At 43.0% G+C, this 17521-nt stretch overlaps 1 protein-coding gene and 2 non-coding genes across 8 annotated transcripts in view; 2 read left to right on the forward strand and 1 right to left on the reverse strand.

Moving 5' to 3' along the window:
• Positions 1-17521, forward strand: part of PROM1 (prominin 1) — a 166225-nt gene that overhangs the window by 97549 nt on the left and 51155 nt on the right. For all 6 annotated transcript variants that reach the window (XM_045056567.1, XM_023253286.2, XM_019829733.3 and 3 more), the window contains 5 exons: positions 1738-1955; positions 4021-4095; positions 7130-7193; positions 10359-10518; positions 13266-13418. In XM_045056567.1, the coding sequence (XP_044912502.1) occupies positions 1738-1955; positions 4021-4095; positions 7130-7193; positions 10359-10518; positions 13266-13418 (670 nt within the window). The remainder of the gene's footprint in view (positions 1-1737; positions 1956-4020; positions 4096-7129; positions 7194-10358; positions 10519-13265; positions 13419-17521) is intronic.
• Positions 240-429, reverse strand: LOC111560365. The gene has a single exon (XR_002742109.2). It is a non-coding gene; the product is annotated as a U2 spliceosomal RNA (small nuclear RNA).
• LOC111560288 lies at positions 10682-10785 on the forward strand. Its single transcript, XR_002742045.2, has one exon. It is a non-coding gene; the product is annotated as a U6 spliceosomal RNA (small nuclear RNA).

Raw genomic sequence — 17521 nt, forward strand, 5'->3', positions numbered from 1 at the left:
GGCATGTACCTTTACTTGTAGCCCATCATTTGCCCAGTCTTCAATGTTTGAATTAGAATTCTCTTTGGATTAAAGGCAATTAAAGCGGATTTTATTTTTCTCTTCGGTGCTTCCTGCAATAGGGTTAAAGTTTTATTTGTCTTTAAGACAGCCTGAGTAAATTACAGTTCAGCTTCTGGTGTTGTCAGAGCTTTTAAAAGTATGCTTAATAAACTGCTTTGACAATATATTTTTGTCCTTGAGGGGTCACTCTCCTGGAGGTAATGCAGGACCAGGTCAATGTATGGAGTAGACAGAGGAGACCCTTCTTCAATCTCCCTGCTCTAAAAATCCATTTAATCTATTACCCTCGGACAGAGGACATATCTGATACGAAGCTGCTAAGAACAGATACTACACTGGATCTTAGCCAAAAGGCTGAGAAGCGATGCTTTGACAGTTTTTTTGCTTAAAATTCTTTGCAGCTTTCCGTGTTTAGTGGCTTTGCAGAGAGCAGAAACATGCATATTGATTTGTGTAAATCTTATTTGAGCTTCAGATCAGGACCTACAAAGGAAATGTGCTATGAGCTGGTAAAATGCTAATTAACCAAGATTGAGAATCCGAAATATCTTTCCAGTGACTTCAGATGCATAATATACGTGGTCTTGCTAGGTCTGGAATGACTCCCGGATCCAGTAGATACTTTATGGACATAAAATGCTTCGAAGCCTTTGGGGAAAAATGTATATTTATTACCTCTGAGTCTTTCTCGGGTCTGACAGAATAGTGCCCATAACCCAGAATGTCTATAGACCTCATTTCAATGGACACATGTATTCTGGACCATCAATTTATTTTACTATCCATCATTTTAGGTTATGGTTTATTTCTTGCCTTAAAAATTTACCTTACCTCTAAACGGAAAGGACTATGAGGGGTAAACCACATTCAAATGTGAGGTATGTGTTGTGTGATGTGCAGTGTGTTTTGCCATACTCTTTTGCACGGCCATGAATACAGAGCTCCACAGCTCAGAAAAACCAGGATAGCAAACAGTTATCAAGGATTTCCTAACGCAAGCACGTGTCCTAGGCTGTGAGGCTGCCCACATAGAACCGATGGACTCCCTGCCATGGAGGACCTCCTTCTGATCGATCCGACCCCCACCTTTCATGATGACTGTGGTGGTGGTTGCACCATTTTCAGATGAGGAGATTGCTAAAGAACATTCAGGATTCAGTTTCCGGTGACCAGAAAATAGCAAAGCTGGGATCTGCACCTACACCCGCCTGAATCCAAAACCACGTTCTTGAACTGTTGCTCTGTGTTTGATTCCAGCTATTTGAATATTCCTAGCAAAGCTAGGTCCGGGCGTGATCAGTGTTTATGTGCGTTAAAACTGCTCGGGGCTGAAAATGCCAGCTTGTTGGGGCTACAGCCCCTTTTCCTGCCGTTACTGCTCCTGTGCAGGCCACTTAATGCTGCACCTACATGCCCTGTTGTGTCCCTGAGTTGGTTCTTGCTCTGTCTTTTGGTCTGAAAAGCGTGCAGGCGGGAAAGCTGAGCTGGTTGGAGTTGCTGGCTGAGAAAGCCAAGCGTGTCCCTATATTCCCCTCTTAGGCTCCTCTGGTTGCCTTCCAGTGTCATCTAGAAGTTCGCCTCAAGTTCCTTTAGGGTACTTGGTAGATGAGAAGGAATTTTGCGATTGGCAGCCTAGTGGGTGCCTCTGTTCTAAAGCAAGGTGTGTTCCTACAGCAATCAAAGAGACCAAAGAAGCCCTATTGAATGTGAACAATACCTTAAAGGAGCTGAAAAAGTCAAGCGCACAACTGAACACCAGCCTCAGTGACGTTAAAAGGGACCTGGAACAATCACTCAATGACCCCATGTGCTCTGCACCTCCAGTGGCTACCACTTGCAACAACATCAGAACGTCTCTAAGCCAGCTGGATGACAATACCAACATGGATCAGGTGAGGAGGTGACTCTGCTACGGAGCAGTGTCATTGGGACAACTGTGCAGGACTCAGTGTGGGTACACCTGTCCAGTGGACAGTGGCCTGGGTGTCTGTCAGCCTGTCCTGGTTATCTGATCGCCACATGGGCATGGCTGCAGCAGGAGAGAAAGGATAATGGGAAACCCCTTTTAAGTGTTCTCTGCAATAGATTTGATGGAAGCTACCAGAATGAATTCAGCTTTAAATGGAAAAAAGAGGGGCACCTGGGTGGCTCAGTCGGTTAGGCATCCGACTTCGACTCAGGTCATGATCTCACAGCTTGTGGGTTTGTGCCCCACATCAGGCTCTGTGCTTGCAGCTCAGAGCCTAGAGCCTGCTTTGGATTCTGTGTCTCCCTCTCTCTCTGCCCCTCTCCTGCTCCCACTCTCTCTCTCTCTCTCTCTCCTCTCTCAAAAATAAATAAGCATTAAAAGAAAGAAAGAAAGAAAGAAAGAAAGAAAGAAAGAAAGAAAGAAAGAAAGAAGCATGTGTTTTTGTAGACTTCTAAAAATTAAAATATATTTTCAAAGGGCATGCCTCCTACATTAACCATTTATATCTAAATAGAAGTAATTCTCCTATTCCAAAGAGAAAATTAGGGGGAAAAAAAGAATTTGGAGCCTCTTGAAAATATAAAGTCCCAAGATACAGATAAAAGAATCACATCTACTCGTGATTTTTAATTTATCGAGATAGCGGTACATACATGCCACATTTTTTCTAAAATAATATTTTAATATATAAAATCTACTCTTCTCACCTTCCTATTTCATGGGCCAATACTACGCAGACTCTTCATCTTCAGCCTCTGTGTCTACATATCTACCACCATCACTGTGGTCACCATTGAATAGCTTTTCAGAGACTGGGATTTTCACTTGCATTGAAATTGTTTGAACTCAAGTCTTTTGGGGAGGGAGGTAACTTTTTATTCTGTTGTCTTTTTAAACATGCAGAAAATTTGCAAGGATGGTAAGAGGAACTTCTTCACCCTTTACTCTGACTTGCCAATTCCCACCATTTTGCTTCATTTGCTTCCTTATATTTTCTTTGTTTCTCCATTTGTGTATCTACTGTGTACTCATTATCATGTATACATATAAAGTATGATGCATGTTGTGTTTTTCTCAATCATCTGGCGATAAGTTGTGGACAATATGTCCTTTTACCCCTAACTATTTCCGTGCATTTCCTAAACGTACACAACCTTTTGGACAGTTATCAAAGTTAGGACATGTAATGCTGACCCAAGACTCCTGACTAGTCCATGGTTTATATTCAAATTTTGTGGATGTTTTTAAAAAACTGACAGCTATTTTTCTTTCTCCAGTCTAGACACCGGTCCAGAGTCACACCTGGTCTTTACTTGTCATGTCTGTTTAGGCCCTTCAATCTTGGACAGTCCCCAGCCTATCTTCTTCTTTTTTAACATTGACATTTTTGAAGACCACAGGCCATTTGTTTTATGGAAGGACCCATGATTTAAGTTTATCTGGTGTTCCCCCATAATTAGATTTGAGTTATGCATGTTTCCCGGGGGTATCACAAGAGTGATATTGTGTCCTTCTTGGTACATCGTGTCAGAAGGTCCATGATGTTTGTCTCAGTGTTGGCAAGAGACAGAACACTTTAAACCCAGGTATGATGCTATAATGGAAACTTCATTCCAGACCACTCACCAGTATAACTATTGCCCGTATTATTTACAACTTTGTTCAACAGTATTCGGTACCTGAAATTGTGAGGTCATCCATATTCGCTCTGTGTTAAATTTCTTTCCTGCATTTTGAGCTAACTGCAACAGAAACCCACCAAACATCTAAAACTTGATGCTTGTAGAGGCCACCCTGAGCTAAATGTGTTCCCCCCCCAATAAATATTCTATTGTTCAAAAGCAAGTTAAATATAGAGATTTGGGGACTTAAGAGACTTAAGTCTCTTAAGAGACTATAGAGACTTTGGATATAAGATGACTCCCTTTTTATGACAAATAATGTTGGGAGTAACCACTTTGCCTTATGTTTTGTTTTACAAATTTCAGCTCCCATCTTTGGATAAGCCAATTGATAAGATTAATGATATTCTTCAAACAAATTTGTCCAGCCTGGTTCAACAGGTACGTATTTTGGGGGAAAAAACATACAGTAGTTTAGACTGTAGTTTATTTTACATCACTTTAAAGAGTAGACAAGTACATAAGAAAATATGTAACCGCAAAAAAGCAGTGAAAATTTGGAAAGGGGTTTGCCAAGAAAGACGTAACTGTTATCTTCCAGATAATTTTGCTCATTTCACTTCGAGAAATTGGGATTAAGCGTCTGTTGTGTGCACAGCACCATGCTGGAGGTAGAAAGCAAAACCTGATCTCGCCTTCCTGGGATTCAGAATTTGCTAGGGGTGGTGCTGAACCCCATACTGACTCTGAGGCAAGGTCCCTCCCACTGTGCCGGGAGTCACTCCCCTTGCTTTTTCTCCTCCCCCTTCTGCACAGTTGCACATGCTGTGAGCTATGCCCACCATTCTCTCCTTTCTCCCTCTCCTTCACCGAACTACTTATGCTGCTAAATACTAACTACTTAAAGCATTCAGTATCTCCTTCTTTCTTTTATTATGTTTTTAATGTTTATTTATTTTTGAGAAAGCAAGAGACAGAGTGCGAGTGGGGGAGGGGTAGAGAAAGAGGGAGACACAGAATCCAAAGCAGGCTCCAGGCTCTGAACTGTCCGCACAGAGCCCAACCCAGGGCTCCAATTCCTGAACCATGAGATCGTGACCTGAGTCCAAGTCGGACGGACACTTAACCAACTGAGCCACGCAGGCACCCCTCGGTATCACTTTCTTAATGAGACCTTTCCTGCGCATCTTGACCAAGTCAAACCCTTTTTAATACGTTCCTATGGTACAGCAGATGTTCTCTGTTAACATCCTCCTGACTGTGATTATTGCTTTAATGTTTCTATTGTCCCACTGGAGTGTAAACCCTGAAAATGGCAGGGACCACGTTGGTCTAGGGCATCATCATTTCCCTGGTAGCCTATCAATTATTGCTATTTATTCAACCTATATATTGAACGCACAATAGATTGTAGATTATGATTCAACAAGAGTGCTGGGGCCTGCAGGAAAGGGAGAGAACAGTTTTATTCTTGCCTCTATGTCTTTTAGCAGGGGGTATAAAAAGATCATCAGGTATCTGTTAAATACTCACCTACTGACAAAGTTAAGTGTCCCCTTAAACAAGTCATTAAAAATTCTTGGCCATTTGTCCTGGTGTCCCCTCATTTGTTAAATGAGGGAATTGAACCAGGAGATCTGTAAGGCCCTCTCTGGCCATAAAACCTCTTCCAGTGGGGGGCTTCCACGAGTCCAACTGCAGATAAATGTAGGAGGTCAGGTGGACAGTAATCCAAACGGGCTGCGAACTTAGTCACCGTCGAGGAAACAGAAGTGGTAGATGTTCTTCTTACGGCATTCGTGTTTCTAGACTAAACTGGAAACTTGCTGGCACCATAAATCTTATAAAGTCTGTCACTTACGCTGGACTGCTGTAAGAGAATATCATAGGCTGGTTGGCTTCTAAACAAGAGAAATTTATTTCTCACAGTTCTGGCAGCTAGATGTCCAAGATCAGGGGGCCGGTATGATCGAGTTCTGGTGAGAGACCCTTCCAGGTTGCAGACGGCTGTTTTCTCATTGCATCTTCATGTGGTGAAGACAGCTGTCTGAGGTCCCTTTTATAAAGGCACTAATCCCATCCACGGGGCTTCATCCTCATGATTGAATCACCTCCCCAAAGCCCCACCCCCTAATACCATTACTTACGTGGGGGGGTTAGGATTTCAACATACGATGCTGACTGTCGGGGGAGGTGGACACAGACATTCAGTCCATGATAAGTTGTAATCGATACCGTATTCCCTAGCATTTGGCTAAATACACCAGCAGACAGTAAAGAAACACAAATTAAACCTCTTCCAGAGGAAAAGCTGTATATTTAGTTGAGCTGCTTGGAGGGAAGTAATGACCTCTTCCTGTCACAGATTTAGCCCCAAAATGACAGAGCGTGGCATTGCTGTTTTTGTTTTCACTGGAGCCTCACTATAATTTATATTCTCTATAAGCTGTGTTTGGGGCATTATTGTTTTCTGTAAGAAGAGATCTCTAGTTTTGCTTCGTAATTGCATTGGAAATTACGATTCCAGTTCTGGAAATTCACGTTATATATCCACATGGTACACTGTACAGATCAGGTGTTTCTTAACCTCAGCACTATTAACACTTGGGGCTGGATAATTCTCTGTTATGGGGCTGTCCTGTGCGTGGTAGGGGACCCTGCTCACACAGTGCCACAGTTGCGATAACCAGAATGTCTCCAAACATTGCCATATGTCCCCTGGAGGACAAAATTTCCCCCCATTGAGAAACGCTAATATAGATAAGTTAAAAGCTTAAAAGTAAAAAACTTTTGGGGCGCCTGGGTGGCTCAGTCGGTTGAGCGTCCGACTTCAGCTCAGGTCATGATCTCACAGGCCGTGAGTTCAAGCCCCGTGTGGGGCTCTGTGCTGACAGCTCAGAGCCTGGAGCCTGCTTCAGATTCTGTGTCTCCCTCTCTCTCTCTGCCCCTCCCCTGCTCATGCTCTGTCTCTCTATATCTCAAAAATAAATAAAAACATTAAAAAAATTATAAAAAAATTTTTAATGTTTATTTATTTTTGAGAGAGAGACAAAGACAGAGACGGAGCATGGGCAGGGGAGGAGCAGAGAGAGAGGGAGACACAGAATCTGAAGCAGGCTCCAGGCTCTAAGCTGTCAGCATAGAGACCGATGTGGGGCTCGAACTCACATGTGAGATCATGACCTGAGCTAAAGTCGGACACCCAGCCGACTGAGCCAGCCAGGTGCCCCTAAAAAAATTTTTTTAAGTACCAAACTTTTCATGGGAACTTCAGTGGATACAATTTAAAGAAAATCTTCTTTAAAGGGGAACTTTTTTGTAGTCTTTTAATGACCATATAGTGATCATTTCCTCCTTAAGATGACTGTTTCATTTTTAGTTTGCTTCTCTACTCCAAACTAGGCTAGAAAATGGGTACTCGTTAACTGCCCTCCCATTCACTATGTCCATCAATCTACTTTGAATTATTTTCTAGGGCTATAAATCCTTTAATGATATTCCTGAGATGGTGGAAAATCAAACCACAGACATCATATCAGGTGAGTCAGAGTTTGAAGTCCTTTTTTTTTTCTCTCTGTTAAGAAATGGATGATCAGGGCAAAAAAATGTATTGTTAAGAACTGTATTGGGGCGCCTGGGTGGCGCAGTCGGTTAAGCGTCCGACTTCAGCCAGGTCACGATCTCGCGGTCCGTGAGTTCGAGCCCCGCGTCAGACTCTGGGCTGATGGCTCAGAGCCTGGAGCCTGTTTCCGATTCTGTGTCTCCCTCTCTCTCTGCCCCTCCCCCGTTCATGCTCTGTCTCTCTCTGTCCCAAAAATAAATAAACGTTGAAAAAAAAAAAAAATTAAAAAAAAAAAAAAGAAGCTCTCTTGTATAAGATAAGCTGCTTCAAAAAAAAAAAAAAAAAGAACTGTCTTATTTTTCTCTCTTAAAAAAGTCCTCTCACTGATCTTGAAAAGTAAATGAGAATCAGAGCTTTTTAATTGTGCCACTTTCACACCACAGTTTTGATCTTCAGAAATAATAACCCTATTGAACGCTGATTAAGATGGTCCTGCTGGCCAGAGGCTGCAAGGTTGAGGACCACACTGTAATGATGAGCCCTCATCGTGAACCGTCAGCGCTAAAGACAGCTATTGTTTGGAAAGTCACATTTTGACTGGTTTCACTAGGGAAAAACTGTAGAGTATTATATGTTCTAAAAGAACATAAAATCAATTTTTTTTCCAGAATTACTATGTTTAAGGATTGATTTTGTCTTTTTAGGAAGATGTACATCTGCCTTCTGATGCTGCTATAAATGTGTTTTAGGCTCGTAAGGTTGTTTACGATTTTGGAAAGACAACTGATATTGAGAGAATTCTGCTAGCCTTAAATGATTGAAGTATGTTGTATTCAGGTCATGGTATTTGGGGTGAAGGTACAGAGAAACAGTGCAGTATAAGTAGTTTTGGGGGGCAGTAATGGCAATAAACGTGGGTTCCTTGCTTAAAGAAGAAATCTCTGAAGCTATGTAAGATCTTCTTCTTTTAAATCATCTTCTCTGTGCTTCTTTTTATCTGTTGACCAAGTGATTTTAAGATGTTATGCTAGAAGTATTTGATTTTTCCCCCCAATAGTGTTCTTTCAACCCATTAAGACTTTGGGTAAAAAGTACTTTATCCTATTACATAATGCTTTAGATGTTTTGTGGGTTCCTTTTTGTTTAATCTAAGATTCTACTTGAAAATACTGATACTAAAGACAAAGTTCACGCTTTCCTGTGCTAGCGTCTGAAGGCTAACACATGCTGTACATCTAATAGCCACCTGCTTACTAATTTCTGTGTTTACTTTTTCTGTTCCCCCTTTCTGGACCTCTTCTGCCAATACATGCAGCCCTCCCTTGTAAGTCTGGCAAAGCGAGGTGTGCAGTATGTGTGAGCGAGGCCCATCACACATGGTGTCATTGCCTAAACACAAGCCAGAGTTTTCCCGGGTCTGGGAGAATATCACTCCATCAGCCTGAATATTAATTGCTTAGATTCATGCCCTTCCAAAACGAATAAAAACCCTTAGCTCCCACATTTTGATCATCCAGTCCCACCCTGCACACCTATTTTGAGTGCCTACTGTGTGCCAGGCTCTGCTGGGCTCTGGGAATGGGAGACGAATAAAGCGTGAGCCCCGCCTACCGCTCAGCAGGGCATGTATACAGATGCCAGTTATCACACTCTGGTAACATGACGGGATACGTGCAAGAGATCCAAGGTGGGAGAGGGTAGCAGAAGGCTTCCTGGAGGAAGCAACATCAAAACTGAGGTCCGAAAGAAGCATTCAGTGAGAGAGGACGCCAGCCACATACAGAGTCAGCCAAGCTGGCAAAGCCAGGGAGCCATGTTGTATGGGAGGGCCGGACAGCCTGAGAAGCAGAAGGAACCCCATTCTGAGTTTCGGGAAGTGTTCAGAGGAGAAATCTGCAGACCACATCCCTACAAACTCCCAGAAATCCCAGAGTTAAGTACGAGACCCACCGAGTCACCTTGTTGAGGATCTTGAGGCCTTTGGGTGCACAATCCATTTGGAGGAGAACTGAGCCACTGTGGATAACGGCCTCCTCCTAGTAGCTCTGTCTCAACGTATCTGTGTGAACAGCACACTTTGAAAAAGATTCCCACCCTTTTATGTAACTCCATCATGGGTCATGCTACCCGGTACCCAAAGTTCACCAGGAGCCCTGGGATCACAGTGTGAGAACAGCTAACCTTGCCTTTGCTGCTGCAAAGAGGTTTATCTCCCTTCCAGGACCGGTGGATATTTAACTGATTAGCATGTTCTTAGTACATCCGTGTTGAAAATCACACGTTGAGATAACACCAGCTTCAGACCTGGGTGAGCATTAAATGAAGTGACACCCGTGTCCTGAGTATCTTTGATCCCAGGACCTGTCACAAGGGACAAACACTTTCAAAAATTGGAACTTACCTTCTCTCAGAAAGGTTAGGGTAGATATTAATAGAAACTCTTTGACCACTGGGAATAAATTGCTCTCTGCATATGAGATACACAGATGTACTTTAACAAGTCTCAATTTGTATGAGTCAAATAAAATTTTAAGAAAAATATCCCCTGGGGTCACTTGTTCAAAAAATTGGTCCTGGCGAATTACTGCATTCCTGAATGCTATTTCTTACTAAATTATTTTTTCCAAAATCACTGAACAGAAGTTTTGGAGTTAGACGAACCCAAGGTTAAATTTCATTTCTAGTGCTTTCTGGAAAAAAAAAAAAAGACCTATGGGCAAGTAATTTAACCTCTATGGGCCTCAGGGTCACTGTTGGTAAAATGGGAATAAGAATATCTATTTCAGTGGAATAAATTAGTTAACCTTTATATAAAAGTGCGTGGCCCATGGTAGGCACACCATAAGTTTTAATCATCAGATTCATTTTATTTTTTAGTGAAGTAAGTAACAGAAGAAAACTCTGGCTTGAATTCAGCACCATATCATTAAAGTCAGCGCTCATAGCTTGCTGTTTTGTTGAGTAATTGCTTTCTGATGGTCTTGGCTACATTCGTGCTTGTTGTAGAACCTTTTCATGTTTTAACCACATACATAACATGGGGAAAACTAAAAGTGGTTGAAGCTTTTCATTTTGGCTCCAAAACAAAGTGTCTGTTTTCCCTGGGTTTGAAAATGCATAACCTGGGTATCTTTGTTTTCAGATGTCAAAAGTACCTTGAATTCCATTGGTTCAGATATTGAAAGTATAGGCGAACAGATTCCTATTCAGGATCAGCTATCGAATTTCATGGGTTACATTAATGACACTGAAACTTACATCCGCCGCAATTTACCCACGTTGGAAGAGTATGATTCGTACAGGTGAGTGCCCCCCTTGAGCTAGCAAACTAGGGAGTGAGCCTTGCTCTAGAACAGGGTAGAAATCTGACATGATAAGCAGGATCATCTTGTGGGAGAAAATTGTACAAAGAAGCCGTAACCGGATATGTGTTAATCCTAGTTTATGTTTATTTAAAAAGTTGGAGTGCTCACTCTGGCAGCACATATACTAAAATTGGAACTATACAGGGAAGATTAGCATCCCTGCACAAGGATGGCATGCAAAATCATGGGGTATTATGTATGTTTTTTTAATTGGAGACTGTAAGTTCTTGAGCCAAGTGGTCAATACTTTGCAATTTTTATGTCATTAATGGCTTCTATAATCTTAGTTACAATTATCTAACACATGGAAAAGGATTTTAAAGCCTTAAAGTAATTAAGGAGAGCATTTGGATAATATTCTTCTTTTCGTTGGCTTATAAAATAAACACACAGAGGTTGGTTCTTACAGAAAAACATCCTTGAAATAAGGAACTTGCTGGAAACCTCAGGTAAGCAGCTCTAGACCCCAGCTGTTGATTGCCCCATTAGACAATGTTAGTGATGGGGTCTGGGCCCTGGAGGTGACAGTGGACATCTCAGGGAACAATAGGCTTGCAGACTTGAGTTATTCGACGACCATGCGAGATATAAGATGTGCTGTCCTCTCTGAAACACTCAGCCCCACGCCCTAACACTTTGGGAATCGTTCTTACTGTCCAAACTCATGGAGATTCCAGAGAGTTCCAGTCCTGCTTCGTTATTTATTATGCTAGAACTCAAGGTAAATAATAAAATAATAATAAATAATAAAATAATAATAAATAATAAAATAACTGCTAGCATTTCAGGAACAGTTACAATGTGCCCTCCAAGTGCTATACATGTGACTTCTCATTTAATACTAAAAAAAAAAAAAAAAAAAAAAAAAAAAAAAAAAAAAAAAAAAAGAAAAGAAAAGAAAGAGAAGAAAAAAACTCCAGGGTTGTGTTCTATTTGAAATCTTGTTTCATAGACAAGGAAATTGAGGCTCGGGGGAGTAGAATGACCTACAAAAGGCCAACAACAGTGTGGCAGAGGTGGGTTTTCAAGCCCCATCTGGCTATACTCTTAATTATTGCCCTGGGGGCACCTGGGTGGCGCAGTCGGTTAAGCGTCCGACTTCAGCCAGGTCACGATCTCGCAGTCCGTGAGTTCGAGCCCCGCGTCAGGCTCTGGGCTGATGGCTCAGAGCCTGGAGCCTGTTTCCGATTCTGTGTCTCCCTCTCTCTTTGCCCCTCCCCCGTTCATGCTCTGTCTCTCTCTGTCCCAAAATAAATAAACGTTGAAAAAAAAATTAAAAAAAAAAAATTATTGCCCTGTAATTAGTAAGCCATTTTCCTACCGTGTGGCTGGGACACTCCAGCAGGTATCAGGGCAGACATAAGACAGACCCTTTCTCTGGGGCACCCGGGTGGCTGTCAGTTAAGGGTCCAACTCTTGGTTTCAGCTCAGCTCATGATCTCATGGTTTCATGAGTTCAAGCCCCACGTCAACTCTGTGCTGGCAGCACGGAGCCTACTTGGGATTCTCTCTCTCTCCCTCTCTCTCTGCCCCTCCCCCACTCGCGCTGTCTCTGATTCTCTCAAAAATAAATAAATGAACTTAAAAAAAAAAAAGACAGACCATTTCTCAATGAATTCACAATCTCTTAAGAGGTTAGAGTTTCACAAATGGAAAGAATGATACAACTGCCATCTACACGTCCACTCCCATTGCCTGAGACTAGAAGGTTACTTTTAAAGGAAATCTAACTAAGCAGAGGAAGCATGCATTCACTGTAAAAGATTTCTGAGGCCAGGTTCCATGGCTTTTTAATTTGGCATCCCCAGTATCTGGAACAAAATGCCACAGAAAGTGTGCAGGTGGCCATTACAATTAGTGAGATTGCTCTTAATTTAATGAAAAGCTTCAGAGGCAGCTTTTGTCGCAGAAGTAAACGCTTTATTTTTTAGTGTTTTAATGGTTGGGCAGCATTTCTACCCTTGAACTCTCCTCGCTGCTGGAAAAGGTTGTTGTACCTTCCGGGAATGCCAGTAAGACCTAATTGAGGCTCCATTATCCTAAAATGTCTCGCAGGACCATTACGAAATTGAGATTTGCGTTCTGCAGGCACTTGACTTAGGATGCTCATAAATTCTAAGATATGCAGCACGTTCCCCACGTAGAGTTTCTGGTTCAGCAAAGAACGCCAGGTCCCCTCCCAAATATTCTCGCAACCGCAGAGCATTTTAGAGGAAGACCCGGGAAAAGAGCTCGGTATTTCTGTATCTGTTGTCAGATCATGACCTGTCCGCCTGTTGTCATCAACGTTGCAATAAGCGCTCGCAGCAGCAGGAAACTTGACAGAACTTCCAAGTCTTAAACGGGTATTGTTATCAGTAGCTTTGGAGAATGGAGCAAGGGCCCTGCTTAGGACCCCCGCAGAAATGAAGCAAGGGAAGGAAGCCATAGTCTCTCCTGACCAGTGAGCGAGCTAGATCTCTTCAAAACCAAGATAAAAATTAAGGTTTCCTGCTGGCTGGGGTGGAGGACTAGGGGTGGGAAGCGATCTTTTCACTACAACGTCACCCTCTGAGGAATCAGCGGGCCAATCAGATATTTGACTGCCAAGTATTACTCAATCGCTCCAGCCCCAGTCCGATAGCTTTTGCGTTATTGTGAGGCCACCTCTTTTATGTATGATAACACTGTGCTTGCTCCACCAGGTGGCTGGGTGGCCTGGTTGTCTGCTGTTTGCTGACACTCGTCGTGATTTTTTATTACCTGGGCTTGCTGTGTGGCACGTGTGGCTATGACCGGAATGCCACCCCGACCAGACGAGGCTGCGTCTCAAACACCGGAGGCATCTTCCTCATGGTGTGAGTGTTTGCTCTTCCTTGCCACGTGGGGGGTGGAAATGAGGGGAGAAGAGCAGACTGATGACACGAATCTGGTGGCCTCTGGGCTGCACATTATGGATTATTATCCATCCATCCATCCATCCATCCATCCATTTATTCACCAGAAACTTGCTGAGGATTGGCCTGGTATCAGACACTGTTCTCTGTGGTCACCAGTTTCTTCAGCTTGTTTGCTTTGAAACTCTGGAAACTTGACTTAGAAAAGAGACTGTCAAGGCATCTGGGTGGCATAGTCAGTTAAGCGTCCAACTGTTGTTTCCCGCCCAAGTCATGAACTCACAGTTCGTGAGTTCAAGCCCCGCGTGCAGAGCCTGCTTGGGATTTTTCTTTCTCTCTGTCCATCCCCCACTCGCACTCTCTCTTTCTTTCTCAAAATAAATACATAAACTTGAAGGGGCGCCTGTTGGTGGCTCTGTTGGTTGAGGATAGCACAACAGGCCAAGAAAGGCACATAAATCAAGGCACAAGAGTTTTACAAATAACTTTAAAACTAACAACATGGGAGTCTGCCAGATTTAGACTTCAGCTCAGGTCATGATCTCATGGTTCATGAGTTTGAGCCCTACATTAGGCTCTGTGCTGATAGCTCAGAGCCTGGAGCCTGCTTTGGATTCTGTGTCTCCCTCTCTCTCTGTTTCCTCCCCTTCCCCGCTCACACTCTGTCTTTCTCTCTCTCTCTCAAAAATAACGAGTAAAAAAAATTTTTTTAAAGAATTGACCCTTTAACAAAAAATAAATAAATAAACTTTAAAAAAAAAAAACGTAAAAAATCTTTACTAGGGTGTGACAAGCGCAGAGGGCACCAACTGGGTGTGACCGCACTTGGAGCCAGAAACGTAAACCCGGAGGCAGAGGTTAAAGCTTTGAATGCTCCCCAGAGAGGAAGCTGTGTGGGTTCCAAACTGATATTTCCTTTTCCAATAAGTACATCAAGAATCGGCAGCAGGGAGTGTGATGGGTTTGGAGAGCAAGGTAAAGATTTGGAACAAGTCCTTGGAGCCATGGAGAATCAACACCTCAGCCATGGCTGTCATTGCTTATGTCACTAGTACCAGGCTGGGAGAAGCTGCAAGCCACTGTCATGCACTAACGTGCCTTTTCAAACATTGGGTCACCACAATAATGAATCAGACTTATGAGCTCTGATTGTAAAGCTTTGCCCTGAAACCTTTCAGCTCCAGGATAGCACAACAAGCCAAGAAAGGCACATAAATCAAGGCACAAGAGTTTTACAAATAACTTTAAAACTAACAACACAGGAGCCTGCCAGATTTAGACAAAGTTGAACAGAACTCCGTGCACGGAAAAGCCTATTTGCTCACATGGCTACGCTTAAGAAATTCATGCAGCAAGGAAGAGTATATTGCCCCTCCTTTTGGTTTAAATGTATGCAGCTACAGATAGAAAATGAGTTAAATGTTCAGGATTTACTAATCCTGGGACTTGGCTGTTTTGTCAGTGTTTTGATGGTGGTTCTATAGATCACATCTTTTTAACTGCTTGATGGGAGGGTTTAAATTGTTCTGAAAATGTGCACTTTTCATAACATTCTATTTGAACATTTTTAAGGGACAAAACCAAAATATGTTCTGTCCAGTTTCAAAGAAAATGGAAACAGGGGAGTCATGAGCAATTTGATGGAGGCTAAAATTACTTCAGTTTGGATATGATTTTCACCTCTGCAGAGGAAGGAATCTCCGAAGAAACAAAGTCACATGCAAGCATGTGGCTTGGGAACAAGGGGATTTATCACCCGATAGGAAACAAACTGGTGGCTGTGGGGTCTGTATTGTTGCCACCCATGGCTCAACATGGAAATCTTGCTTGGCAGGAGCTTCTATCTCTTGAGACATCTGGTAAACAACTCGGGAGTTGTAAAGGGGAAAGCATGATACAACTCATTAGAAGACTGTAATTTCTTAAAAATCATTTATTTACTTGTAGAAACAAGAAAGTATATTTTGTTCAGCTGCAACCACAACACCACCTGCTCTTAAAAACAGTAACACCATCCGTTGACGTTGATGTTGAAGAGTGTGGTCTCTTCAGAAACCAAGCAAGAATCATTATCTCCCAGGGGGATCCTACCAGAAGGTCTAGGGGGAGGAAAGACAGAGAGACCTGGCTCTACTCTGATCCTGTGTCTTCTGAGGGTCCAGGGGGCATTATGGGGGCCAAAGAGGATACAGTGAGGAATGTACATCTGTCTCAGGGGCACATAGGTTTCCCTGGAGGTAAGGACACCTAAACAAGGCAGCAAGAAAACAGTCTTGTACTGAAGCCCACTCTGAAACTTCTAGTTTTAGTTCTTGAAAACCATGCTCCAATTACCCAGAGCTTTGAAGAAAGACTAATACCCAGTATAGCCATGGGGTCACAAAATGGGTGCCCTTACATGACCAGTGGCCGTTCAGTGGTTACAAATATTTCAGAAAGCATTTTGTCATGCTGTAGCAGGGGCCATAAAGAGACAGTAATCTCCTTGGCCAAGTCATTGCATTTTAGGGGATCAGTTTTAAGGAAGTAGGACCCAACTATGGGCAAAGTATCACAAGCAGAGAAATGTTTTTGCAGCTTTAGTTATAATAGTGAGGCATTGGAAATGACACAAACATCAGCCACCAAAGAGTGGGACATTCCTGCGGCCAGTGAAATGTAACTAGGTTGGCTACCCTGGATTGTTGACCAAAGTCCCTAAGATGTTCAACAAGGGCTCACAAGACTATCGCCTATGGTCCTCACAGCTGTGTAGATCCGGCAGGAGTCAGCACACGTTTCTGTAAAGGTCCAGATAATAGATAACGTTCACTTTGGCCGGCCACATAAGGTCTTTGTCGCACGTTATTTTTCTTGTTCTTATTTTACTTCTTCTCCTTTTCCTTCTTTACAACACTTTCAACACACATTGGCCATTCTTATCTGAGTGACCTTACAAAAACAGGCCTCTGGCAGTGCTGCGTTCTTTGTCTAGATATAGGCATATTTAAGAAATAAAGGCTGGACATAAAATCTTTAAGATTAGCAGTGTTGTTTTGAAATGCTCTATCAAAGGTTTCCAATTTTTTTTATAACTCTAATATACACACATGCTCATTCACACGGTTCAAACCATGGTGACTAGCATATGCTTCCCACGTGTTCCCCTTCTTCATGCGCAAAAGCCTTTTAGGTCAGAGAAGTTCAGGCTGACAGAGGCCCCTCCAGTGGGCACATCGTGTTATTTATTTCAGCCAAACAAGGCAAATATTCGAAATTGTTCCTTAATGGTGTCCACTGGGCAGAATCATGCCCTTAGGAAGGGATGTCATTGTTACTAAGTACATCAGCCTAGTACACACTTCTGAGGGTCCTTCCTGTTTGCACCAGTGACGGTGCAATCATCAGTGATGATCTGGCTACTCCACCTAGACTGATTCAAGAGTTTGCTCTGTCTGTGTCTACACCAGAGTAACTGAGCACTCTAGAGAGAAGTCATGCAGTGGGCACATTGGTATCCCTACAAAATTATGATCCCCACCTCAAATGGATCCTTCACAGCCCTATAAGTTTCTTCCTTCCTTCCCTCCCTTCCTCCCTTCCTTCCTTCCTTCCTTCCTTCCTTCCTTTCCTCCTTGCCTCCTTCCTCTGCTCAGCAATGGCTTTTTTCCACACTGATACATCCATCGTCCTTATTCCTCCCTCACTTAGCAGCTGGCTCTACCTCCTTCACAAAGGAAATAAAAGCCATCATACAACTTCCCATCACCAAAACTCCAGTGCACCTGCATTCACACGTGTGCAGGGTCGAGTGCAGAGCGATCCCTCTCTTCTGGGCCCATCCCACCTTCCTTTCCCAATCTCAATCCCTGCGCACAGCCCAAGGGTGTCATGGATGAGCCCTTCCCTCTCCTGTGTCCTCAATCTCTTCTCCTCTCCAAGACTTGCTTCTCAACGCTTAACCGTGTTCTCTTCTCTCCTCTCTTTCACCATGAAAACCGAAAACCTCTCCCAACACCACTCCTTCCCTTCACAGACATCAAAAGTAATGATGCTTGCTGCCCGTTTCCTCACCTCCGCGTCCT

This window comes from Felis catus, chromosome B1, assembly GCF_018350175.1.
Source record: "Felis catus isolate Fca126 chromosome B1, F.catus_Fca126_mat1.0, whole genome shotgun sequence".
Classification (NCBI taxonomy): Eukaryota; Metazoa; Chordata; class Mammalia; order Carnivora; family Felidae; genus Felis; species Felis catus.